At 40.5% G+C, this 27,319-nt stretch overlaps 1 protein-coding gene across 4 annotated transcripts in view; it reads left to right on the top strand.

Moving 5' to 3' along the window:
• The window catches only part of RASSF3 (Ras association domain family member 3), a 114,786-nt gene extending 89,767 nt beyond the window's left edge, over nucleotides 1-25,019 (top strand). For all 4 annotated transcript variants that reach the window (XM_072146638.1, XM_072146641.1, XM_072146639.1 and 1 more), the window contains 4 exons: nucleotides 16,944-17,051; nucleotides 18,823-19,093; nucleotides 19,957-20,072; nucleotides 22,650-25,019. In XM_072146638.1, coding sequence (XP_072002739.1) covers nucleotides 16,944-17,051; nucleotides 18,823-19,093; nucleotides 19,957-20,072; nucleotides 22,650-22,799 — 645 coding nt within the window. In that variant the 3' untranslated portion in view covers nucleotides 22,800-25,019. The remainder of the gene's footprint in view (nucleotides 1-16,943; nucleotides 17,052-18,822; nucleotides 19,094-19,956; nucleotides 20,073-22,649) is intronic.
• Nucleotides 25,020-27,319: the final 2,300 nt, after the last annotated feature.

Below are 27,319 nucleotides of genomic sequence, written 5' to 3'. Positions count from 1 at the left end.
TATGTGTTCTCCTGATGTTTCCTGCTTCAGTATTGCTGATTGAGTGTGATTGTTTACCCCTACAACCACCCTAATGTATTAGCTGAATTCAAGCTCTACAGCCTTTTATACTGTTTTCCATGCTGAATTTGAGGCTACATGGGAAGCTGATGGTCCTCTTCTAAAATGGTTTGTGGTGTTGCCCCATGAAGCTCTATGAATTATGAGTGCACCTGGTAACAAGCCATATGCTGACCCGCGGCATGGAACAGGTGTCATTGTTTGTTCTGAGTGCTTGTCACTGCCTCTAGTGTCCCAGGTAAACACTTCAGCTCCTGAACACAATGACAGCAGGACTTACATGTGCACAATAATATGACTTGGGCTACCTGCACACGACATGTACAGGTATATGAGACACATAAAAGGGTCCCGTGGACCATTGTTTGCATTCCGTGTGTGATCTTTGTTTGTTCTTGGCCACGTGTGGATGACCATTCAGAATGACTGCCCTGGATGCAAAATAATGCGCAGGAATAGCATCTACTCTAAATTTTGTGTATGAGCCTATAGAAGTGTGTTGGCTGTAGAAAACGCAGATGGGGCACATCCTCATTTCCTCTAAGTGCTGGTAGCCAAAGATAATCCTAATGCCATTTTAACCCCATGAGACGACTTTTTTTGGAAATGGTTAATATATGTTTCCTATATACCATCTCATTTCATGCCCAGCTTGCCAGTGGTGCTAATAATTGTGACTAGTTTTTTATGTATTTGGATGGGTCATGGGGTGTATATAACACTGTCTGTATGCTGATATCTTCCTTTCATTGCCAGTTCATAGTCTGGCTTTCCCAGGGGAAGTATGTGTCTATTCTTGGCCTGAAATACTTGTGAATTCCTGAACAACAAGTGCAGCATAGCTTCACTCTGCGATGTCTGTAACGTGCACATGGTAGTTTTTTTTCTCCCCCCCCCCCCCCCTTCGTTGTTCCTTCTTTTTCTTTGATTGACGCTTGCACAGATCTGACTGCCAAGCATGTAAGGTATTTGAGGAACTTTGGAGAAACCATTATAGGTTGGGGTTGTCTGAGCCTAGTCATTTAGCAGAATACCATATGAAGTCCTGTAACTAACAATATCCTAAGATCTAGCACTGCAGGAGCAGAACTCCAATTGTATCCTGTGACCTATAGATAATTCACATGCCGAGGGGATTATCATTTGGCAATCCGATTGAATACAGGGCAGCGGGGAAGAAAAAAAGTTATATTTTTGTATTGTTTTGTGATTCTTGATATTACTAAGGAACTGTGTTTAGTTGGAGTTGTAGTGTTTTTTTTTTTGTTTTTTTTTTAAATGGATATGTGAACAAAAGCAGTGTAATCTAAGTAGGTCATTTATCTTAAATAGGGGATATAATAATAAGTTGAAATGTGTTATTCATGTGACTCTATGTCCTCCTGACCTTATGTCCTTCCTTGTGCACTTCTTATCACAGTTGTAGTGAATAGCTTAGTGCATGGTTAGACTATGAATGTTAGTGTGTGAATGTATGGATTTTGTGTATAAAAATTGGTGTTTGTTTTTTTTTATATTTATATCTATGCACATTATCAGTTTTGTTAAGACGTACAAGAAAATTAAATCTGATGGATTTTCTTCATAGATAGGACTATTGTATTGCAATAGTTGCAGCAAGTTGTGAGAGTGCAAACCCATTAACGGGCAGATTTAAAGAGAACCTGTCCAAATATGAGGCACTAGGATCTGCTTATTACAGTAAGCAGCTCCTAGTGCTACAGCAGATGTAGCAGCGTTATACTGCTAGCGTTATCGGAAACCTGCAATAACGATAGCAGGCACTGCTGCACTGTACACTAGAAACGCCGGACCACACTGTAAGCGGTCGGGTGTATTCATGAGGGGGCGGTCTGAGGTGCTACTTCTCCCCCTGACCTTCCCTCCCACTCCATAGGCCGGCGGTGACTGCCAAGCTTCATGCGGCAATCACCGCCCCCTAATCCCGCCCCCTCAAGAATACACCACCACTTACAGTGCGGTCTGGCGTTTCTATTGTGCATCGTGGCAGTGTCTGCTAGCGTTATTGGAGTTTTCCGATAATGCAAGCAGTGTAACACTGCTACATCTTTTGTTGCATGAGGAGCTGCTTACTTTGTGCCTTTTCATGGGTAAAAGGTCCTTTTTAAAGGAAACCTACCTTTTGATTTGATGCATTATGAACCTTGATGCATATACCTTGAGTATGCTGTAGCTACACTGATCCAGGATCATATCTTGGTTAATCCTTGTGCTGAGTGGTTTTACTGATAGCTTGATTATCATAATGTTATATTCATTTTATCTCGCTTCTGTGGTTTCTTCAGTGCTTGTGCCTGGAGGCAGAATAATCAATTGCTGCATCATCCCCCAGCTGCTGTGTATGAGTCATCCAGCTCAGGTTGATTAGTCATGCTTGACTAACCTCCATTTGTAATTACAAGCTCCTGTGTAATGTGTGAGCCTGCCTGATCCAGCTTTCCCAAGGTCCTGAATGTTATAATTGTTTTATCAGCAAAACCACTGATAACCAAGATATGATCCTGCATCAGTGTAGCTCCAGCATTACCAAGGTATGTTTGCTTCATAATGCATCAAATCAAAAGGGAGGTTTCCTTTAAGTCTCAAAGTGTCAAATGTTGGAAGATAAATCTGCTGTATTATAAAACTGTGTACACTAAAACCAAGCCAACCAATAGACGTGCAAAGTTAATGCCAGAAAAAAAAACTAATTTTGATTCTTGGCACAATGTAGGCTACACGCTTTTTACCTAGCCTACGCTTGTGTCTAAACCTTTGATAGAAGTAGTGTAAAGTGTTTTAGAGAGTGAGGAAGATGTATTGATCTGTCTATGCCAGATAACTTGAAAAATTTGCACCTGAAATGCTATGTGCCCCATTTACTGAACTTTTTAGACCGTTTTTAGGCAGTTTTCAGACTTCTCCAAAAAAAGGGGCCTGTCACGGTAACTAGGTGTAAAAGGAAACCTACCATTTGAATTGATGCAAACATACCTTGAGAATGCTGTAGCTACACTGATGCAGGATCATATCTTAGTTAATCGCTGAGCTGAGTGGTTTTGGTGAAAAAACAATTATAAAATTATGACAATGAAGCTCTGTTGCTTCTGTGCCTGGGCTCTGCACTTCTCCCTTTACATTAGTTGTGCACTGCACCAGAGGATGATACAATCGCTGTTCTCCCTGCCAGGCAGAATAGTCTATTGCTGTACTATCCCCCCAGCTGCTGTGTATGAGTCATCCAGCTCAGGTTGATTAGTCCTGTCTTGGCTCTTCAGACAGTGTGTGTAATGTGGATCCAGCTTTCCCAAGCTCCTGAATTTTATAATTATTTTTTCAGCAAAACCACTCAGCTCCAGCATTCTCAAGGTATGTTTGCTTCATAATGCATGAAATCAAATGACCGGACAGAATATGACCCGTGGACCAGAAAATTAAATATTGTGACAGAAAACTAGACCACCTAATAGGAGATGCAAAGTAGGACTCTCCAGTCTTATACTGCACCAGATGAGTCATCCAGCATCAGATACTGTGATTAATCTGGTGCAGCAGAGAACTGTCTATTGCTTCTCTGCGCTGGTCTAATGACACATTAGTACATGTCGTCCTATAATATTATTATTATTATTGATATATATATTTTTTCTTATTGGTACAAATTAGAACAGAAGTCACGGTAATAAAATATAGGAGGGTGTGTTTCCTTAGAGGTCAGCAGACAGACTGTATGACGCGTCTATAAACCAGGTGGTAACGGTAACTATTATAGCTGCCCACAGAGATTATTGACAGTAGTTACTTCGCCCAGTCCCCAGTATCTTTTAATGAAGACACTGGAAGTGATTCTCCGAACACTCCAAATGAATGAAGATGAAAGCTTCTTTCATGTACACAGAGCTAAGTGCACACCTGAGATAGTGTCAGAGCCAAAAAATCTTCTGACGGTTCCTGGTGGGTGTAATTACAGGTTAAACGTCTTTCACTGTGACCAATGCATTTCCCACCCGCAGCTTATACTCAAGTCAATAGGTTATTCCAGTTTTTTGTGTTTAAAATTGGGGGTCTCGGCTTATACTCGAGTATATACAGTATTTTCGGTATCATTTGACGATCATAGAATAAAAATATTGAATTATATTTTCACTTTACTGTAACAATAGGTGTATGAGCCTTAACTAGACTCATGGCTATCATTACTACAGAAAAGCACCCATCTGTGATTTTGTGACGATGGACTAGGTTACATCCGGTTATTTGCTGCAGGCACAATACTCAAAGGCTGCGTTCATACGTGCCAGGAATAGGTTGCAAAAGTCATGTGTGAATGCTGCCTTAGTTATAATATGAACAGTTTTTATGTGTGTTTTTTTTTTTTATTTCTTTTTAGTATTTAGTAGGAAGCACAAATTGCAATATTATTATTATTATTTTTTTTAATTTATACCCTTTACAATACAGGTACAGTATAATAATGTTAAATCTGTTTGGCCATATCGCTACAGACGCGATGGTACCAATTTTCTGGGGTGGGTTTTTTAAATTTATTTTATGAAAACAAAATAGAATTATATATAGGGAATCAGGATTTTTTGTGGTGGTTTTTTTTTAAAACCCTTTTATTACAATGCAGTACTTCTGCACTCACATAAATACTTTATGTATTTCACGGACAGTTTGCCTATTTGACCCTGTACACTGTACTACAGGTCCACAAGGACCTGTTGATGGTTTAGTGTCCCGAATTGCCCCGACAGGTTCACTTTAAAAGATGGGAATAAAATGTGCTGTATTTTTATTAAAATATAGAGTAGATAATATAGTTTCTCGTTGCTACAGATCACCTCATTTCTGCTATGTGGCCATTCATTTGTCCAAGTAATGTTCTGACAAAGTGCATAAATCAGAGCCATGACCTGTGGGTTTTGAACTGTCTTTTTTTTTTTTTTTTTTTTGAATGGGTGAATTCAATTGTTTGCAGGATATAGATTAAAATGTGACCTTCTGACTGTTTAAACAAGTTTCTGTGAAGTCCATGGACACTGTAATCTTTACGTCAGATATAGCATAAATTCAGTACAGTTTATACACTTTCATTAAAATCCTCTTGTGGCAGCTATTGTCGGATTTTGTTACTTCTTGGTATTCCCTTCTAGCAGACTTTGGTTTTCAAGCATTTTCTTGCAAGGACTTGGTAAGGGCAAGACTCCATTCTTTTCTATATGAGCAAAAAAGGAGATTTTTTGCTAAAGGGTCAGTACTGTGTTCTAAACTGCTGAAAGTCAGTCACCTGCATTGCGTCAAAGATGTCTTTATTTTTACTTTAAAAACCTAAAATTGGGATCTCTGTGAAAGTTCTTTGCATATGCCTTCCCAATAAAAGAAAAAACTGCCAACATCTGTGAGAATGGGCCCAGCAGAGTTTTCCTACACAGTGATAAGTGGCTATAATCCATTATGCGTGATCTGCTTAAACTACTGCTGGTGCTTCCACTCCAAGCATCATAGATGGACAGCAGCAGCTGTGGAGTGGTATCTCTAGCAGCTGGATAGTTCAGGGGGGCACATGGTGGGGAACTAGGTGTCCCCTTATATAAAAAGCTTGCTCGCTATCCACAAACAACTTCATATTTTTGTAAGGAACTGCCAGACTTCTTTTATTGCTGACATTCAGTTGCATTGCAAATAACTTGTATATGGGGGATTAGGTTTCGTATTGAAACTACAGTCCTGCTTTGGTAGAATTTTTCTGATGCTGGTGGGAGCTGCTGTTTGACATAAAGTAAATGGTTTCCTGCTGGAAAAACAGAGTGCCACTAAAATAACCTGTATCACTTATCTTGGACGATATTATTAAAAAAAATCAACCACTAAAAAAATTTTTAAAACCCTATACATGCTCACCACCGCTCCTCTTTATCTTGATCCCGGCTCTGTACATCGCTAGTCTTGACACGCCGGGATCACCTAGTAAAGAAAGTTTTATAATTGGCAGCACAGAGCAAGTGGACAAGATGTCTGGAGCTTCAGGCTGCTAATTATGCACACCCTCGCCACCTCCATTTCCCATACTGGGAGAGGGAGGTGATGTCATGCAAGTGCTCTGTGCTGCTTATTATGAGTTTCTTCTCTAGGTGATCCCGGCGTGTCAAGACTAACAACGGGATCAAGATGAAGAGGAGCACAGGTGAGTATTTTATAGTTTTTGGGGGTTTTTTTGTTTGCTTTTTTTCAGTGGTTGATTTCCTTTAAAGGACACCTGTCATCAGGTCTGTATCACTTGTCCTGTCACTACTACCTGTTGGAGCAGCTCACAAGGATCCCATCCCAACCTTTATCTAGTCAATTCATACATTAATCATTGTAAAATCATCCTTTCTTTGTTATGTAAATGAGGCTGGTCACATGGTCAGAGGCAGTGATGTCACCCCTGTTCCCCCCTCCCCTCTCCTCCCCCTGCTGATGTCTGTGTGTAATGTATAGTAAAGCATAGTTAGTATAGTGTATCTGCTGACATGCTGCATCCTCCTAAGACACAGAAAGCAGCTACACAAGTACCTGACATGTTCTGCTATAACATGGCTGCATCCTGGAGCTGTTGTATCTTTCACATACACATACACACACACACACACACATGCACACACAGGCTGCAGGGGGCATGGCCACCAGCAAGCACATATTGCAGCCATTACATGGAGCAGCTGTCAGTCAAGCACTGGGGGTGTGGCTGTACCTCCCACTCATGAATAAGCCGGACAGCTTGAATATGCTAATGACCCATTGGACATTTCACAGGTCATTTGCATACAGCTTTAGGACCTCATTGCTTAGGTTTACAGGCATGCACAGGGACAATGAAGGGATAGAGGCAATGCTTTCTAATGGCAGTTTATGAAAATATATTTAGTTTAGGGGGTTATTTTGCATGACGGGTTCTCTTTAACATCTGTAAAGAACATGAAAAGAAAAATGAACCGAAAAATGAACATGTCAGATGACTAAGCCATATGTCCACAAGGATCTGTAGCTGGTTTAGTGTCCCAGTTAGCCCTGTTAGAGCTCAGTGTTCACTGTATAAAAGAACCAAATGTTTATACTTGCTTAGAGGAGTCTAATGAGGCACATTGGAGGAGAAACACCTGAAAACTGCCAGGGAAGGCATAGTATATTTCTCCCATCCGCGCCTTTTTGGAGGTTTATCCACTATGCACGCCAAAATGGTGGAGACTATAGCTGTAATCTCTGGTGGAGGTGGTGTCTGGATCCTCTTATTAGATCTGTGCTGGTGAAGGGAGTGTTCGACTCTTCTCTGGTGCATGGGATTAAATGCAGTGATTCAATGAAGCCAGAGTATTACACCTCTGTTTCCTTATACATGTGTCATACAAACAGCACAAGGTTGGAAAACCATGGTCTACTACATTGCATTAATGTACAGATTCTTAAAACGGAGTGAAGAACTAATGGGCGATTTGGGACACTAAACCACCTTGAAGTCCTTATGAACTGGAAGTTTAGTGTCCCAATCGCCCTGACAGGTTCTTGTGAAAAAAAAAATGCCTCCAAAGTATTTCTGAATTGTAATAATGTAGTATATTACAAAGTTTACTATTAACACGTGTCCTATTTATTAAGTAAATTTTCTCCTTTTCCTTCTCCTCTAGTGAGCAGTGTATCTTAAATCCTATATTCAGCATAGCCATTAGGAAAGGAGCCTAAAGTTGAACACTTTCCATACCTAGAATATTTCTCTTGGTGATTCAGCTCTATAAGGATAGAGAAGTTTAGCCATGAGACTTTATTCAGGTCTCTTTATCTCTAAATGAATAATAAAAATAGGCACTAGAAAAAAGTACAAGGGAACATATTTTTTTAATCTAGTTTGTTACAAATTTTACTATTATAATCTACACGATTGTTTTAAGCAGTTATGTTAAAAATGATGCTTTAAAGGGAGTGTCTTGCCTAGTAGTTTAGTTGTCCCTGTATCTTAGACATTTCACTCTGCTCATGTAGCTGTGCAATATCCTTTAGGTGTTGGCAAGATGTATGCTTTATACCTTGGAGGCACAGGAAATTCTCATAGAAATACTGGGGTCAGGAATTTCCTATATGAGTTGGTGATTAAGCTTTAGCTTTTTAAATACTGCTTTATTTTTACTTATTTACTTTTTTTTTTTTTGCCAGGTGGAACAATATAGGATCGGGGTGTGAATAAATCAAATCCCTGCAGTACTAATCTACCATCATTTAACTGGTTCACGACCACCTGCTGTGTATTCACGACGGTGGTCATGTGCCGCTGCATGGAGAGGGCACACGGTATGAGCCCTCTATCACCACGATTGCTGCCGGCAAAGCTGCTGGCAGCCTCAAAAAGGTGGCGGCGCATGGGCGCCGCCATCTTACCTAGGATCGTCGCACCCCGTATCGTCATCGGGGAGCGGCGATCCGTCTCCATGAAAGCCTCGGGTCTGATAGCACATTGTAATGAACGAGGAGGAAAATCCCCATATACTGCAATACTGTAGTATGGCAGTATATGATAGGATCGATTAGACAACTTAGGGTTAAAGTACACTAGGGAGTCTGAAAAATAGTAAAAATAAAAATTAAAAAAAAATTTAAAAAAATTATTTAAAAAAAAAACCCCTAAAAATTCAAATCGCCCCCCTTTTCCCTGGAACTGACATAAATATAAATAAACAGTAAAAATTATAAACACATCAGGTATTGACGCGTCCAAAAATGCCCGATCTATCAAAATATATAAACAGTTTTTCAATGTGTTTAACCCCCTAACGGAAAATAGCGCCCAAAGTCGAAAATGGCACTTTTTTGCCATTTTGAAAAATATAAAGAAATCTATAAAAAGTGATCAAAAGATCGTACAGTCCTAAAAATGATATCATTGAAAATATTATCAAATGTCGCAAAACATGACACCACCCACAGCTCCGTACAACAAAGTTTTAAAAAATTATTAGCGCCAGAAGATGGCAAAATAAAAAAAAAAAACATTTTGTACAGGAGTTTTTAATTTTTGTAAATGTATGAAAACATTATAAAACCTATACAATTTTGGTATCCCCGTGACCGTACCGACCCAGAGAATAAAGTAGACATGTCATTTGGGGGGCGCTCAGTGAAAACCGTAATGTCCAAGCCCACAAGAAAATGGCACAAATGTGTTTTTTCACCATTTTCACTGCGTTTGGAATTTTTTTTCCCCGCTTCTGAGTACACAACATGAAATATTTAATACCATCACTATGAAGTGCTATTTGTTACGCAGAAAACAAGCCGTCGCACAGTTCTTTACGTGTAAAAATAAAAAAGTTAGATTTTTGAAGGTGGCAAGTAAAAAATGGACATGAAAAAACAGGAAAGGGCCTTAACCGGTTAATCTAATGGCAGATGTTCTTTAACAATTGGCTCATCTGGACAATGCTTTTGGCACCATGACTCCCAGTCTGATGTTGATTGGAGAAGCGGCTCCCCCCCCCCCCCTTTTTTTTTTTTTTCCCTCCCCTTTTTATATTTCGGTCCAGGAAAAACCCTGGAAACTTTATAAACTATGCTATTGCTTTGGTCTAAAGGATGGTCCTAGGGTGATCTTATTTCAAATATATTTTGTTTCCTTTGTAGAATTTTCTATTTATAAGCTGTGGGAATAATTTTTGAAATTTTAAGGAATTCTCTGATGAAAAGGTTAAATCCAACTGTGTAGAGACCTCCAAACATCCTCTACTTCTGAGGGTCCTTTAATACCTAGGAGATCTTTCTGTGTTTCCTTCATAAACGCACTGATGCCATAAAAGTCTGCACTTCCCACCAGGATTTTTGCTAGATGAAGGAAAGGCGGATCAGCCACACAGCTTCCTGAACATTCATTGAAGGGAAAAGCCCGGAGACTGTTTGGAAGTTTAATGCATTGTTTTATGTGGAGTCTGAGCAGTGGGACCAGGTCTTCTCTCCAGGGGTAAAGAACATCTTGTACCTTTTTATCTTCAGCAGGTCACTGCATTCCACAAAACTGTCAAACTTTTGTCATCCTCAAGTGCAAACAGCTGGAAATAAATGCAGCAAATAGTCAATGATGTGGTCAAGCTGTAATTCTGGATAGAACATACTGTTATTGAAAGATTAGAAAGGCATTTGACCTTGTTTAGATTTATATACTCCGTGGGCAGAGATCCCTGCCCCCATGTCTCTTAAAAAAAAAAAGAGAAGGAATGGACCGTAGCAAGGTGGAATGTATTTCCTGAAAGATGGTACACATACTATGCCATTTGTGCTCACTATAATTTTATATTAGTGAATGAAGTACCAATGTATTTCATTTATGAGCTCATTCTCATCTACCATCAGGATAAAGGACTGTTAACAAGCACACTGATATACTGGTGTGTGCCCCCTCTGGCAGGATCTGCTCTTTTTCAAGTTTCTTATGCCCTTGCTTTTAAGAAAAAAAAGGTTATAAAAAGTATGGAAATATGGGGCTTCAGGCTCCATTAACTCCTGTGGAGCCCAGAAACCCTCAGGCTTATTTGTATAATTTTAAAAGCCTTTAAAAACAAACTGGGCATATGAAGATAAAAGAAGAGCAGATCCTGCTAGAGGGGGACACACACCGGTATATCAGTGAGCTTGGTTTACAGTCCTTCATCCTGGTGGTAAATTTCCTTTAAATCCTTTCATGACCAAGAGTCGCCTAATTGTCCAGGTCAATTTTTTTTTGTTTTTTCCATGATGTGGGTTTTAACTTGATAGGATAGTTTAATTACAAGTTTTTTTTTTCTTTATTGTGAATAATACACAGGGCTACAAACCTCCTCACAAAGAAAATGTATGTATTTATATGGTGCATTAATTACCATCACCCTATCTCTGATGCTATGGGCACGAGTATTGACTTCAGCTCAGCATGAGACTATACTATGTACAATGAATAGGAGGGTTGTAAGTCACACATATGCTACTACATATATGCTACTACATGTGTACATGAGGAGCAACATCATTTCAAATAACTTAAATGCCTGATGACATTGCTGTTGGCATGCGTTAATACAATATTAACAACAATTTAATCGGGCAAATCTCCTCTTGGCTGTCGTAACATGAATGGTGGACCAAAATGATAAGTGGAATGAAAATGAGGACTTGTGCATTCAGACCATGGATTTATCTTGCAATGCATATAAGGCCGTATGTTTACTGATCGGAAAGCTGATGGGTGTCTGTACGAACACGCTATACAATAGTCACATGTCTATTTCTTTGTTTTATAGCCAAAGGGCTGTGTTTTTTGCAGCTCCTGCATGTTGGATTGGCTACTGAATGCCCTCTATATCAAGCTACTAGATCAGTGCACATTTTCCAATGAATTGACAAAAGGGGAAGTGTTATGAGTAAGCATGTGATGCTGTGGTGCCTTTCATGCTGCACCACAAAAGTTATCTTTTAGGGGGAGTCTGCTGAAGAGTTGGAATACGTGACTCATTAGGAGTCATTACCCACAACTATGTTTAGGTATAGTTGTGTGTTTGCCTTTTTTTCCGGTTTGTGCCAACATTGTAAATATGCTTGATATTGTATGTTGGGGGGAGAATATATAAATACTGGTACATTGTGTGCCATTTCTTAATCCTCCCACTGCTGGTACATAGTGGTTCCTGGTGCCCAAAAGCAATCTGGCATACAAGCCTTGAAACCAGGTTCTGCCTACCATTAATTTATTCTAGAACCTGCGCTGGCAACTTGGCACAGGCTATAGTAAATTTAGCTGACCTGCATAAATTTTCATTGCCGTCCATACAAGGCATGATTAATGACCCCCAATGTATTTTGTAATTTGTTAATAAAGGTCTGCATTGACCAAAATGTCACTGACCTTTTGTTAATAAAATGTAAATGCTTTTAATCTGAAGTGCTGGACTCTTCCTATTGAAATGTAGAAATGACCCCCAATTAGATCTGTGTATGCTTCCATGTGTCAGTATAGTATTGTATCCATATTTCACATTTCTCCTTAATATGGATGCTGTATGATGAAATGTTCTTTTTATTACATTTTATTGCAAATCTCTTACCTGTTTGTACATGAATTACATTACAGCTGCCTTCATGAATTGTTAAATATGTATGCAGGATAAATAAAATTTGCATATTGTTTGGCATTGGGTATAATGCTAAATAATTGAGATACATGTCATTGTGTTACTTGATCTTTAACATATTTAGCAGTATCTTTTTATACCGTGTATGTAGGTCAGGTCATCTCATGTCAGAAAACAATATGTTTTCTCTTCTACAAGCAGACACCGCCTGTGGCATGTATGTCCAAGTGATAGATATGCAAATGCCAAGACAAGAGGAGCCCTGTCTGGAGAAAACTATGACATTTTACAGCCTGGCCATGTAGGGGAGAAGATTGGTAAAGGTTTGAAAGGCTGATGTCATTACAGATGAATGAAATAGAAGTAACTCTTGTATCTTCTCACAAGTCCTTAGCACCTACTGCGGCGTGTTAGATCGCCAGTGCCATTAAAAAGCCAGCAGCACGCGGGAGCTGCCCTATTGGCTAAGATCATTGCTCTCTGTGACATCATCCGGGAGCTGCAATCCGTGACTATGAGCGCCTTAGACCAAAGGCTGTCTAGTTTTATGTATTACAATATGCAATGATGTGCAAAATCTTTATATACTTCCATACTGTGATCCTACCATATACTGCCATACTAATCAGACAACCTAGTGCAGTGAAGGCAAACCTTTTGGAAACAGACTGCCCAAACTACAACCAAAACCCACTTGTATGTCACATCATGTAAGTGCCATCATGACAATTTAAGCAGTAACTTATTGATCCCTGCTGTATCACATTTTTTAATTCACCAATACAATAGAAAAATGATGAAGAAATTTGGATTGTAGCTTCCCTCCAGGATGCCCTGAAGAGGAAGAATCGGGAGACCCAGAGAATGACATCTCTATCCACACCTTCTCGCTCCTCATGTAGTCCTGGCAGCCAAGGATGTTGCTTTAAAATGAGCAAGGTACGTCTTTGGCTGTCTTGGACCGCAGAAGAAAGCCTTGAGTCATATTTGGCAAACTATGTGTTGGTGTGAAGGCCTGGGTGCCCACAGAAAGGGATCTGAGTGCCACCTCTGGCACCCGTGCCATAGGTTCGCCACCACTGAGCTAGTGGGTCTGAAAAATGGTTAAAAAAAAAAAAAAGAGAAAAATTTTATAAAAAATTCATATAGCCCCCTTTCCCTAGAACGGATATAAATAAAAATAAACAGTAAAAATGTAAACATGTTAGGTATTGCCCATCCAAAAATGTCCGGTCTATGAAAATATAATAACTGCTATTCCTGGCGTTTAACACCATAACGTAAAATGGTGCCCAAAGTCAAAAATGGCGCTTTATTGCCATTTTGCAACTTATAAAAAATAATCAAAAGCCCGTACAGTCTTCAAAATGGTAGCATTGAAAACATCACCAAAAGTCACAAAAAATTGTTGTGGCGCCCTGTCCTCAATTCTCCCCCTCCCCCTCCCCGTACTGTTCCTGGGTTGTGAATAATGACATAACTTTTTTCTCTTTGTCTCGTTTCCTCTTTTCCTGGTACTCTAAGATAACTTTGAGGAGAGGGTGGGCAGAAACGATGTGGAGGCAGCCAAGTTAGGCATGGCAGTCAGTGATGTTACCCCTCCCCCCCCCCCTCCCTCATGTCTGTGTGTAATGTATAGTAAAGCATTGCTAGTGCCTGTGCTTTATCTGCTGACTTGCTGTCCTCCCATACACATGTGTGAGACACAGGCATCACCTACACAAGTACCTGACATGTTCTGCTATAACATGGCTGCCTGGAGCTGTTGTATCTCTCCTATACACACACAGGCTGCAGGGGGCGCCAACACCAGGAATCACATGGAGGAGCCATTACACCATTATACAGGCTGTCGGTCCAGCACTGGGGGGTGTGGCTGTGCCTCCCACGGACAGCTGAATATGATAATGACTCATTGGACATCTCTCAGGTCATGTGCATACAGCTTTAGTACCGGATTGCTTAAAGGGGTGTTCCCATTTCAGCACGTAATAAATATTGTTTGAATAATGAAAAGTTCTACAAATTTCCAATATACTTTCTGTATCAATTCCTTATGTTTTTCTAGATCTCTGCTTACTTTCATTCTATAGAAAGTTTCTGATTACTTCCAGTAATCACACAGGTGCACTGCTCTTTATATCACACACCTCTAATTACTTTCTATGATACTAACGAGCCGTGCACCTGTGTGACCATGGTCAGATTTCTGTCCGCTGGAAGTAAGCAAAAGAAGCTTTCTATAGAAAGTCAGCAAGCGGAGATCTTGAAAAACTTGAGGAATTGATACAGAAAATATATTCAAAAATTGTGTTATTTTTCATCCTACAATGATTTTCCAAAGTGGGAATAACCCTTTAAGTTTACAGGCATGTAGAAGGACAATGACCGGATAGGGACAATGCTTTCTAATGCCAGTTTATAAAATATATTAAGTTTCAGAGGTTAATTTGTCTGTCGGTTAATTTTGCTGGTCCCCATGCAACAGATGTGGACTTGTGCTTTCATTTTGAGTCTGATTTACAGAATGAACAGACAGTACGAAGTTCATGCTCTCCACATTGTTTGGTCGGGTGTGTGTGTGTGTTTTTTTTTTTTTTCTTTTCAAACCAATGGGTTAAATGGGAAAATGTTATCCAGTCTTTGCTCACATGAGATGTGTACCAATGCAATTACGGCTCTATGTAGTGCTTTCTGCTCTGGGGGCACCGCTCTCTGAAATGAAGGAGGCTATGGAGAAGATCACAGCCTCAGACTATATATGGGCCTTGAGTAAGTGCTTGTGCTTTATTTATATCGCTAGGCTGCTCGAGGAGTTGCAGAGTCGGAACAAATGTTGTTTTGGAAGCTGTCCAGCCCTGAAGGCAGATTTTTACAGTTTTCTCCTATTAAGCATCTCACAGTGGTTTTCAGTCAAGTCTCTGCATTAGATGGGGGTCAGTGGAATAAGCCTGGCATCATTAGAGAGGTCAAAGCCTTGGGTCTCCCTAGCGGGAACCATTATTTGATTTGTAGATGAATAAGATGGAAGAATAGTAAAGGGGTGTTTCATTTCCCACTAGTGATTTCTGCTAAAGGAATATGCATTTACATTGCCCTGGTGGCCCAGAGTTAAGGAAAGAAATAAGTTGTACTATGCGGTTTCCATATGTCCCATAGAATTAAATGGGCATAAAAATGGTGTCACTTGCATTAAAAGACATCATCACCAGGATGAAGGACTGTAACCCAAGCACACTGACATGCTGGTGTGTGTGCGCTCAGCAGGATCTGCTCTTCTTTTAGCTGCTTGCGCTTGTATTTTTTTACAAGCCAAGGAGTGAAATGTTATCCATATGAGCCTAAGGGGCTCCAGGGTCTTTTGCATAATATTTAAAGCCTTCTTTTCTTAAAAACAAGGGCATAAAAAGCTTAAAGAATAACAGATCCTGCGAGAAGGGGGCACAGACCAGTATGTCAGTGTGCTTGGGTTATAATCCTTGATTCTGGTAGTAATGTCCTTTAAGACCACATTAAAATCTCTGTTTAACTCAAGGACGCAGCCAGTTTATAGCTTAAGGCTTGGCCCATTTATTGTATTCGGACATGCTTTGCTTTATATGGTTATATGTGGTACTTCATTTTAGTGGTAAATTTTGGCTGATAAATTTTTTGCGTTTATTTACAAAGAAAAAAATGTAGAATTTTTTTTAAAATACTGATGTAGGGTACTAGCAGTGTCAGCCTATGCACGCCATCTTTCAGGACCCCAGGGCTGCCATAGCAACTATCGGCATCGTGGGGGAAAGACCCCCGGACGGCATGTTAGCTACAGCCGGCATTCTGTGTATCCAGATGCCGGTTCGGCTCCGATCTAGAGCTGAGCTGGCATCAGCTCTGCGGAGGATATATCCGCCACAGAGCGGGAAGGGGTAAATAGCAGAAGCCGCCTGAAAGGGCATAATGTAACCGAAATGCTGATTGTAAACAGAATGGGAGGAATTCATTAAGACACTGGTGTTTCGAACACCAGTCTTAAAGGACATCTACCACCAGGATGAAAGACTGTATGCAATTTAACACCTATGGAGCCTGTAGTCCCTCAGGCTCATTTGCATACAGTCCTTCATCCTGGTGGTAGATGCACTTTAAAGTCCCCCCTGCTGATGGTCCTGCGATCATATAGGCGCAAACTGTAGGGTGAGTTTTTAGCTATAGTCTTTTCCCTACACCCACTACATTCCCTGCCCACAAAGGAGATGCCAGAAAAATTGTGGTGCGCCTTCTCCAGCCGAGACATAATGAATCTTCACCCAATGTTTCCATCGGTTGCCATGAAGATAAATACGTGGCCCCTTCGCTATGATTCCTCTATAATAATCTAGGCTGTTGCAATGCTTCTTCTGTTAGTAACTGAAGTATGATGGAAGGCAGCCTTTTCCAGAAGGAATTAGAAAAGTGTGTTTAACTATCTCATAGGGATAACTCTATACAAAGATTCTCCAGAATTGTATTAATGAAATGCAATAAGTTTCATTTCTTTTTTAACTATTCTTTAAAGACAAAAAATCTCATATGAAAAGTACACAAACTTGCTGCCCCTCTACCCGTTGTAAAATGTCTTTCAGTCTTAAGACCGTAAAAGTGCAACTCTCCTATTGGATCCCTATATCTATATCAGTCTGTTATTGGCAAGTCGGCTCAATACTTGGATTGCTGGGTACGGTTGCTCTTGAGTTTCCCTAATGCTTAAACTTTTTTTTTTTTTTTTCTATTTAGGATGTTGAGAAGGAAAGAGATCCATTGTCGTACCTCACTAAGGAAGAAACCAAAGAGAAGATCCAGCTTTATAATGCAGCAGTCACCGACAAGCTAAAAATGACCCTGGTAAGGGGGGATGTATATATATATATGTGTGTGTGTGTGTGTGTGTGTGTGTAACACATGGATTAATCTTTCTTATCAACATAAACTGATTATATGGTTAAGTCTTAATTATAGTATTTAATGCTAATTGGCTTAACTTTTGTAAGATTCGTTATTAACCCTTAATAGCAGTTTAATAAGCTGGTGAAAATCTATTAAGGTTTTAAATGTAGCTTTGGATTTTTCAATTGCACAAGACCTATTAGTGTAGTATGGCGCTACCAGTTTGTGTCCAGAAATGCTGCAACAATTTGTAATATATATATATGTATGTATTATGGGGACAGGCCCTGGCTCTATACTGGGGGGGGGGCTGCTGGGGACAGGCCCTGGCTCTATACTGGGGGGGGGGGGGTGCTGGGGACAAGCCCTGGCTCTATACTGGGGGGGGGGGTGCTGGGGACAAGCCCTGGCTCTATACTGGGGGGGGGGGGTGTGTGCTGGGGACAAGCCCTGGCTCTATACTGCGGGGGGGGGGGGGTGCTGGGGACAAGCCCTGGCTCTATACTGCGGGGGGGGGGGTGCTGGGGACAGGCCCTGGCTCTATACTGGGGGGGGGGGGTGCTGGGGACAGGCCCTGGCTCTATACACTTTACTAAGAGCTGTTTAACCAAACACACGGAGACCTTTCTCTTTTTTTTGATCAGATAATAAATATATATGTGTATGCATATATATTATATATGAAAAAGAGCAGCACATGTGACAACAGTAATAGACTTTGGTGCACAGCCTAGGGCTTTGACATACGGTCCATCCAAGTCATAGAAAACAAAATGGCAGCACTCCAAGATTTTTCTAAAATCAAAAAAAAAAAAAGTACTTTTATTTTAACTTTTGAGCTTCAATCAACCGGAGCCTTTCTCAAGCTAGATATTACACAAGGCTGTATGCAAATGAGCCTAGAGCAGTGGTGGTGAACCTATGGCATTGGTGCCAGAGGTGGAACTCAGAGTGCTTTGTGTGGGCACTCAAGCTCAGCACAGAGTTCACCAGACAGGACCCAAAGAATCTAACTCCTGTTCCACACAAGTCAAGATTTGCTATTTTAACCCTTTGATCGCCAAGGAAGTATCCCATATGTCTTCTGAGGTTGTCACCTCAGTAGCCAACCATGCATGAGATACATCATGGATTATAGGATCCATAACTTTGGATCCCTGGCACCAACAATCTCTTGGCAGCTTGGGGCTGAAGGAAAAGCAAGAAGGTATGGAGAAGAACGGATTATTTTTGAAGGTCCTCCTGCTGGCCCCATGACTTCTGTACTGTGGGACCCTGGAGCTACAGTGATAGTCTGGATTTGCTCTCCTACTTTCAATTGTATCGGTTTCCTCAGGACTCGGGTATGATTGAAAGTTATAGGAGAACAGTTCAACAAATAAATAAATTACTACTTTTACTGGCCCTCTGTGATAAATAAGTGGCTTTTTGTTTTAGTTTGGGCACTCTGTCTCTAAAAGGTTCACCATCACTGGCTTAGGGGCTCCAGGCTCCATAGGTGTTAATGGAGCCTGGTGCCCCTCAGACTCATTTGCATAAAGTCTTTTATCCTGGTGGTAGATGTCCTTTAAGCACAATAAATGCGATACAAGTTTTGGCAATGTAATACCACCCATTCCAGATGGAAAAACTGCAGTGTTTCTGCTCAGTGTAGATATAGCATTTAGGCAGTCAACAGAAATGAAATAAAATGCAATGTATGTAACATGACTTTTTTACTTTCTATCAGAACACCAGTGGAATATATACAGGCTTTATCAAAGTACAGATGGAACTCAGACGACCAATCACTGTACGGACACGAACAAATGCACAAAGCCATGCCAACGGCAATGGAAACGACACTGCCTTCTACCTGCCCAAGGGAAGCATAAATATTCTACACATCAGCAGCACCAATACTGTTCGAGAAGTCATAGAGGCCTTGTTGAAAAAGTTCTTGGTCGCAGACAATCCTGCCAAGTTTGCACTTTATAAACGCTGTCAGAAGGAAGATCAAGGTAAGATACTGAACCCTAGAACACTAGAAAAGGATATAATACCATTTCAAAGTACATTGCAGGTTGGCATCTTTTGCTCTTAAACAAATTATATTATTGTGTAAAGCCAATGTTGTTTGGTTTCCCTGGCGATCGCAACCAAGAAGATGGTGCCCATAGCATTTCCCTGGCATCGCGCATGCTAGCGGCTGGTGTCTGCTGTATTTGCCTGTATCTTTGGTTCATAAATGGCGCTTGGAGAAAGACTGGTCTAGTAGCTCATGTTTTCCTAAACTGCACTGGAAAAATGAAACCTAAGTTGCAATGAAGAGCAAAGTTTCTCTAATATAACCTGTGGGTGGCTGAAAAAGTCAGCAGTGTGTTAAAGGTGTTTACCACGTACAGATACTTTACCTACTTCACCTGACTCCCGGGCAGCAGGGCTCTAGACTTCCTGTGATGCCCCCTGTTCTGCTGGTTTTCGGCAATTAGAGGGGGCTATGCAGTCTTTAGTGTATGCAAGTCCCCTCCGTCATAATCACTATCTTATCACTCTTTGGAGGACATTGGGCGTCTCAAGTCCTGCTCCTGGTGACTCATGGCAAACTTTAAAAAAAAAAAAGTCTTCTTTTTTTAAAGGTCTTCTTCCTTCTAAAATAATCATTTACATTTATGCTAATGAAACTGAGAAGCTCTGGAGGGTGTTTCCAGAGCCCCTTAGTGCTATCTCTTCACATGTTCTTATACTTGCCCTGTAGAAGTTTGCTGCAAGTGTCTTAACCCCTTCAACAGCTCGCAGACTTTCCCAGCTTTCCACACATAGTCACAAAAATGTGTATTTAAAAAAATGAATAACTAATGAGTTGTCTGTCTCTCCCTTCTAGTCTACATGTGCAAGTTGTCTGACAGAGAGCATCCACTCTATCTACGACTGGTAGCTGGACCCAATCTTGAAACCCTTAGTTTTGTTTTACGAGAACATGAAACTGGAGATGTTATGGTGAGTAATTACAAATGTGGGTTTTACTTTTCTGCTTTGTGCTCAAAATGGGCTTTTGTGACACAACAAACCTGTATAGTGACGGTATGACCGAAACATTATACTTTGCCTTCTGCCCAGGCTGGCATTTTTGCTTGTTGATTCATTATTCTGTAGAAGTTGATAAAAACATTACACCTATAAATGATATATTCTTTAGGTTTATCATGTACTTGACCGCAGTAGAGCAGTTGCCAGAGGGTTAGCTATCAGGGGGCAAGGGGTGCCCTTGCTCCGGACCAAGGAACATGCCCAACCATGTTGTGAGAGCCTATCGTCACTCATGGGAGGGCTGGTCCTTCGGCCTCAAGAGTGTTAATTATTTATCCCCTGCTGTAGAGGAGAGATAATTGTGCCTAGTGCTGGTCAGCTTAGTGATGCTGCCACCTGCTGTTGTAAACCGCTCTGTACAAGGCTGATCTGACTATGGAGGACGGAGAGGAGGAGGAGGGAATTCCTCTCCCATTAACTCTGCTTCCCTCACTAGAAGCAGGAAGAGTTCCTGCAAGACTCCTATGGGTCAGATCCCTAAACAAATCTGTGTATGTGACCAAGGAAGGGGGTTCAGGAGCTATGGAGGTTCTGCTTGTCAGTGTCCAATACCAGCAGCTTCAGAAGAATGGGTTATTTATCTGTCCCCCTCCATTTACCCCATGCTCCTACCTCACACAGCACTCCTCCCTTTATGACTCTAGAGAACTTGTTCACCATTTTCTCACTTGCAGAGCGCCTAGCAGTAACTTGGCAGTGGTCCTTTCACACCAATTAGTTAAAGGGGTTGTCCAGGCTTAATTTTATTTTATTTTTTTACAAAAAGACTGGCGTTGGAGCTTGTAAAAACAAGAAAGAAGTTACTCTCCTCATTCCAGTGCTCTGGTTCAGGGCTGTGCCTCCTATTACCTACAGAGACCATGGGCGACGGGAGGGAAAGTTGAACTTCAAATAAAAAAAATTGTCAGTTTTATTCTGTTGTTTTTCACTGATTAAAACTTCACCTGTACAGAATGCAATCACATCAAACCTGTATACATTATCTTAATATACAGGTTTGTTGTAGCTTTATCTGCACCTGCCTGCAGTGTGAGTATATTCATATAACAACTTATTACACCAGGCAAGCACTTTAGGCTCCTTTCAGTAGAATGTATTCTATGCCCGGGCGTAGCATATACCACTGGCTGGAGAAGGGGGAACGGTGAGCACTTTTCAACCCTCCCCTCTATAGAAGGCTATGCAGCAGGCCGTACATACATAAAAAGATGGCGCATGCTGTATTGGTACGCTGCCAGAACAGTGGACAATTCAAATTGATGTGGCTGGGTGTTACCCATCCTAAAAACGCTACACACTGCCATATTGCCCCTTTCACACTGTTGTTGGGATGTTTTGGCTAGATACACATGGCTATGAGCACAACATGTGCCACCGTACTGTGCAAGGCAAAGCATGCTCTATATTTTCCCGTGTTTACTGCTGGGCAACATGCCTTGCTATGGAGAGTGCTCCTCTCCAGCACTCTGCGGTGTGCTCACCTGGGCTATAGATGGACATATGGCAGTGTGGAAGTAGCCTTAGACTGTGAACCGAGCGTCCACATTGATTACACTAGACTGTAGGTCAATCATACTTGGCGATTTCACAAGACTGATGAATGACTGGTGGCAGTGATTACACTAGACCAGTGATGGTGAACCTTTTAGAGACTGAGTGCTCAAACTACAACCAAAATCTACTTATTTACCATGAAGTGCCAACGTGGCATTTTAAGTTCAGTAACTTATTGCTACCTGTTCTTCCACATCTTTCAATTATATCGGCCGCCTAAGGCTACCAATACAGTTAATAGAAAGAGGGCAGATGGCTTCTCTCCAGGGTCTCTCAGTACTGGAAGAATGATGGGTCCAGCAGGAGGACCACCAAAGATAATGCAGTTCTGACAACACCTTTTCATTTTTCCCGCAGTTCCAAACAGCCAATGAAGTGTCACTTTAAAAGTCCTGGAACTTCAGGAAGATTTAGTGTTTGGTGAACTCTGTCCTGCAGTGATGGCCTGAGTGCCCACAGAAAGGGCTCTGAGTGCCACCTCTGGCACCCGTGCCATAGGTTCGCCACCACTGCACTAGACCAAGGGTGCACACGTGGCCCTCAGAGCCGGGAGTTGTGACTCGCACCCTGCTGCCCGGCCAGATCCATGAACTCTTCCATCAGCAGCAGTGTGATGTACAGATGGCTTCTAGGTCTTCTCCTGGTTGTATAAGCTGGCAAAGAATCGGCTAACAAAAATACTTTGACCGGGGGTCTACTTGAATATTCCCCCCCCCCCCCTTTTTAACTGCTCCTCTAGCTACACTACTGACCAGAGTACAAGCTAAAGCTCCAGAAACCAGAATAGTTTCTGTTCATGACCAGCCCCTCGAAATTTGTAGTGTGATGACTTCCCCTAAGGAATAGTCTGTACGTGGGAGTTCTTTGGTTAGTGATGAAAGTGTTTGTGTTTCAGGTCACTATTTTAAGCATTTGTTGTATTTCTTGTTGCAGTGGGAAGCCTTCACGATACCAGAATTGCAGAATTTTCTACGCATCTTGGACAAGGAGGAAGATGAACAGCTACAGAGTTTAAAGAGACGCTACTCTAGCTATAAGGAGAAACTAGAGGAAGCACTGAGTGGAGTTCGGAAACCTGGCTAGCATCTAATGCCCGGAGGACCTGTGTGTTATAGTATGGCAGAGCAATGACAGAGTTCTGTCCACAGGAGACTTGGTTGCAGGGGAACATGTCCAAAATACTTGTCTGGCTTGTCCTAAACTGGCCATGTGGATAACTTGACTCTTACAAAGGTTGCCACTGAACATGTGGAGTTTGCTGCAGACAATCCAAAAATCAAAATCATTTTTCGATTTTGTTTTTTTTTTTGTTAAATGTTGTAATATAAATTATTCAAGCTTTAAGTCTGACAAGAAATGATTGTTTTAATACATCAGGAAATTTATTTAAGGTTGTTTTTTTTTTTTGTTTTTTTTTTTGTTTCCCTCTTCTTTTGCAAAAATGTTCTTTGCGACAAATGTCTGTTTTTATAGTTGGATAATTTGTGTCAATACCTGAGGATTCGGGAGAATTCATGAAGGTTGTAAGATGGATTAGTCCAGCCTGCAGAATAGCAAGTGATGAGGCACGGGTCAGAGGGCGCCCTCCAATGCTTTTATAGTGTTTATGGAGGGAAAGAGGATAAGGTTCAGCTTGTAGAAAGTGTAAAGATCAACCGGTCTGCAGTAAGGTTTTATTGCCTTGTTGGCCATGTTTGAAGCTGCTGAGATATTTAGAAGACTTCTGTAGTGATTGGAAAATATTCACATTACAGATCGGAAAGTTGTGTAACGACAGACACATATTGGTTTATTGTAAGTAGGGCTCGGTTTGACATCCCTCGGACTATGCTGTGTTTTGTGGTATGCTGATGAGGAAGCCCCACAGCTCCAGAGGGTACAATGTCAAAGAAAAGCTAGAAGTTATGGGAAGATTGTGTAGAGTGAGTAGAAATGGCGCACTGCTGCATGAGTTGTAGGGAAGGGCATGTGCTAAGAAAACCAAAGAACAAACGGAATATGATGGTGTTACTTAGATTTACTGTTCTTTTGTCATTTTAAGAAGTATTGTTCTATAATTTTTTTTCTGAGTTTACAAGCAGTCACTAAGTTTGGGTTTCTTGTTAACCTATATCTGCATGTTACCTGCTGCGTAGAGCTAGTGCTACTGAAGACTCGTGGATACAGAGCGACTCCTAGTGGCCGGACTTGGTCTTACTTTTACCACTTCATCTCATAATATAGAAAACCCTGGCTTATAAAATATTCTTTTTATTCCAGCTGATATGTGGGACACTATTGATGAATTTATATTTTTTAAAATTGCTGATTATATCCGTTAATCACACACCTAATTTAAGGGACCTTTTGAATTGATTTTGAGGTTGGTTTGTGGACTTATCCATTTTTCTCGGATAATCCAATTTTTTTTTTTTTTTTAAATCCTGGAATATCCAGGCAACAGCTGGATAGTAGTGTCACCTTATAGACTGTTATCACAATATATATGGATGAAATAGACAGGTTTTAGTCAGATTTTTTTATTTTTTTTTTATTTTTAAGCTGTCAAAATTTTTATTTCTTGAAATGGTCAACTGTGAATGTGTTGTGTTTTTTTTTTTAACTTGAATTTTATTTTAATGGGCATATCCAGTACTTCAGACCTAAATGATACAATGTCTTATGCACTACACATGGTCTTTGATCAAGGACAGATTACTGTATTAATGTTTCTACATACATATTTCTTTTACCTTTTTTTAAATTATTATTTAAGTAAAGAAAATGTATTAAAAAAAATCCCTTTTGAAGGGAAGTAGATTTATTATACAACGTGCTTGCATGTCTTACTCATAGCCCTTTTATTACCACAATGTGTGTTCACTTTATTGAGATCAGTTACAGGACTTGGCACTGGAATTTTATTTTATTTTTTTCTTTAGATTGAACACACCTATTTGTGGAAATTGGATATATGAACTTGAATTTGTAAGGTCTTAAGTACTTCTGCCAAACTGAAATAAGTGCTGCAATGCAGACACTACTTCCAAGATATGTGATGGTACCAGGAAGTTATAATTACAGGATGAAATGGGGTCATGATAAATAAATATCCTAATAAAGTTCTTCTATTTATGAATTAGTATTTTTTCATAGAATTGTTTGAATACTTTTGCTCTTTTATTCAGCTGAAGTTGACAGTACTGTACATTTATATGCATGTAGCATTGAGCACATCCCATCTTTCTGTTTTGGAAGCTACAGCAGATCTTTATATTGTTCCTCTGGAATTAATGTCCAGTAAATAAAGTCTTGAAATCCTCAGTTTATTTCTTTTATCATTGCCGATATGGTAAATGCTCTGGGGTTTCCTACTGTGGAGCATGGCCTTCCTCAAAGTCAGGAGATCAAAGGTTGGAAATTATCACAGCATCAAATTGACAATAACCAACTCGCCTTAAAGCACAACTGTAATAACTTTTGCCCAACTCTGCACTAAGCTAAAATAAGCAGTTGTCCAATTTACACTCATTAGCTATCCGCAGCCTTTTGCCTGCTTACAGTGGTTTTGCCTTGTCCCTGTGGATGCTCTCCTTTCCACTGGCTACCTTAGTTATGGAAATCCGTAGCTGGAGATGGTTAGGTAGGGGGTGGATGGATCTTGATGGGAAGGGCAGGAGGAGAGGAGCAGGCTCACAACCAGTAGCTGCTAGGTGCAGGAGAATTTCAGTCCTGAATATTGTTGGCAGTAAGAAGAAATCTCCAGGACCTTTAAGTGATGTCACAAATGTGACTGATCACATGCTTCAGGTCATTTAATTACAAGGATCTGTATATTGCCCAGTGGTATGTAGCAGGGCTTGTTGTGTTTGAATCCAGGAAAATTGTATATTTATCTTGATTTGTGCGTTCAATTTTCCAGAATTCAGGCTCCCCCCATCAGTTCTAATGAATCCTACACACCCAGCACAGTATATACCTTTGGAGGAGCGGTGAGGGAGTATATAGTCAGCCACCAATTGTGCAATTTTGGTCTCCTACAAACAAGTAAGATTTCTGGCTCTCACAGACCTGTAACTACTTATTGTAAACCCTTAACGACTTGGCCTTTTTTACTTTTTTCACTTCCATTTTTCACTCACCAACTTCAAAAATCTATAACTTTTTTTTTTATTTTTCCACATAAAGAGCTGTGTTATGGCTTATTTTCTGCGTAACAAATTGCACTTCATAGTGACGGTATTTAATATTCCATGGCGTGTACTGGGAAGCGGACAAAAAATTCAAATGCAGTGAAAATGGTGAAAAATGACCTGGCTTGTGGGCTTGGATTTTACAGCTTTCAATCTGCGTCCCAAATGACATGTTTACTTTATTCTTTGGGTCGGTACGATCACGTGGATACCAAATTTGTATAGGTTTTATAATGTTTTCATGCATTTAAAAAAATTAAAACCTCCCTGTACAAAATATATATTTTTTTTATTTTGCCATCTTCTGGCGCCAATAACTTTTTCATACTTTGGTGTACGGAGATGTGGGTAGTGTAATTTTTTGCGAATTTTGATGGCGTTTTCATTGCTATAATTTTTGGGACTGTGCGACCTTTTGATCACTGTTTATGAATTTTTTTTAGATTTTTCAAAATGGCAAAAAAATGCCATTTTCGATTTTGGACGCTATTTTCCGTTACGGGGTTAAACGCAGTGAAAAAACTTTGTTATATTTTGATAGATCAGGCATTTTCGGACGCGGCGATACCTAATGTGTTTATGATTTTTACTGTATTTATATCAGTTCTAGGGAAAGGGGGGTGATTTGAGTTTTTAGGGTTTTTTTATTATAATTTTTTAAACTTTTTTTTATTTTTACTTTTACTATTTTTCAGACTCCCTAGGGTACTCTAACCCTAGGTAGTCTGATTCATCCTATCATATACTGCCATACTACTGTATGGCAGTATATGTGGATTTTACTCTCCATGCAATTAGCACATTGTAATGCATGGGTTAAAACGAAGTAGCCTCGGGTATTCGGAACACCCGAGGCTACCATGACGACGGATCGTCGCTCTCCGTGACGTCATCGGGGAGCGGCGATCCGCGACAAGATGGCGGTGCCATCTCTTTGAAGCCGCCGGCTGGACCCGCAATATGCGGCAAAGATTTACCGGCTATGGAGAGGACTCGGCCTGCGAGCCCTCTCCATGCATCGGGAACCGGCGCGCGCCATACTAGAACGGCGCGCGTCGGGAAGGGGTTAATCCCTTCATGCTCTGCGCTGTACATGTACGGCACAGAGGTGTTGAGGTGGGGTTTGCTGCATATTAAAACTATGCAGCCTTTTGCCAGACCAAAGGCTGCATGCCATCTGCAGATTCTTTACAATTAGTCAGTGGCTCATTGTAATGAATTGCAGTATTTGGTAGAAAATATCCGTACCCTAGAGGGTAAAAAAAAAAAAAAAGTAATAAACTTCATAACGGAAAATAGCGCCCAAATTCTGAAACGCTACTTTTACACCATTTTACGTCGCATAAAAAAATCTCATCTACACCTTACACAGTATGAAAAATTTGTTCGTTTTTTTTTTTCGTACACATTCTTTTAATTTTTGAAAATGTA

Source organism: Engystomops pustulosus, chromosome 4 (genome assembly GCF_040894005.1).
Source record: "Engystomops pustulosus chromosome 4, aEngPut4.maternal, whole genome shotgun sequence".
Taxonomy (NCBI): domain Eukaryota; kingdom Metazoa; phylum Chordata; class Amphibia; order Anura; family Leptodactylidae; genus Engystomops; species Engystomops pustulosus.
This window is presented reverse-complemented; position numbering and strand designations above follow the sequence as displayed.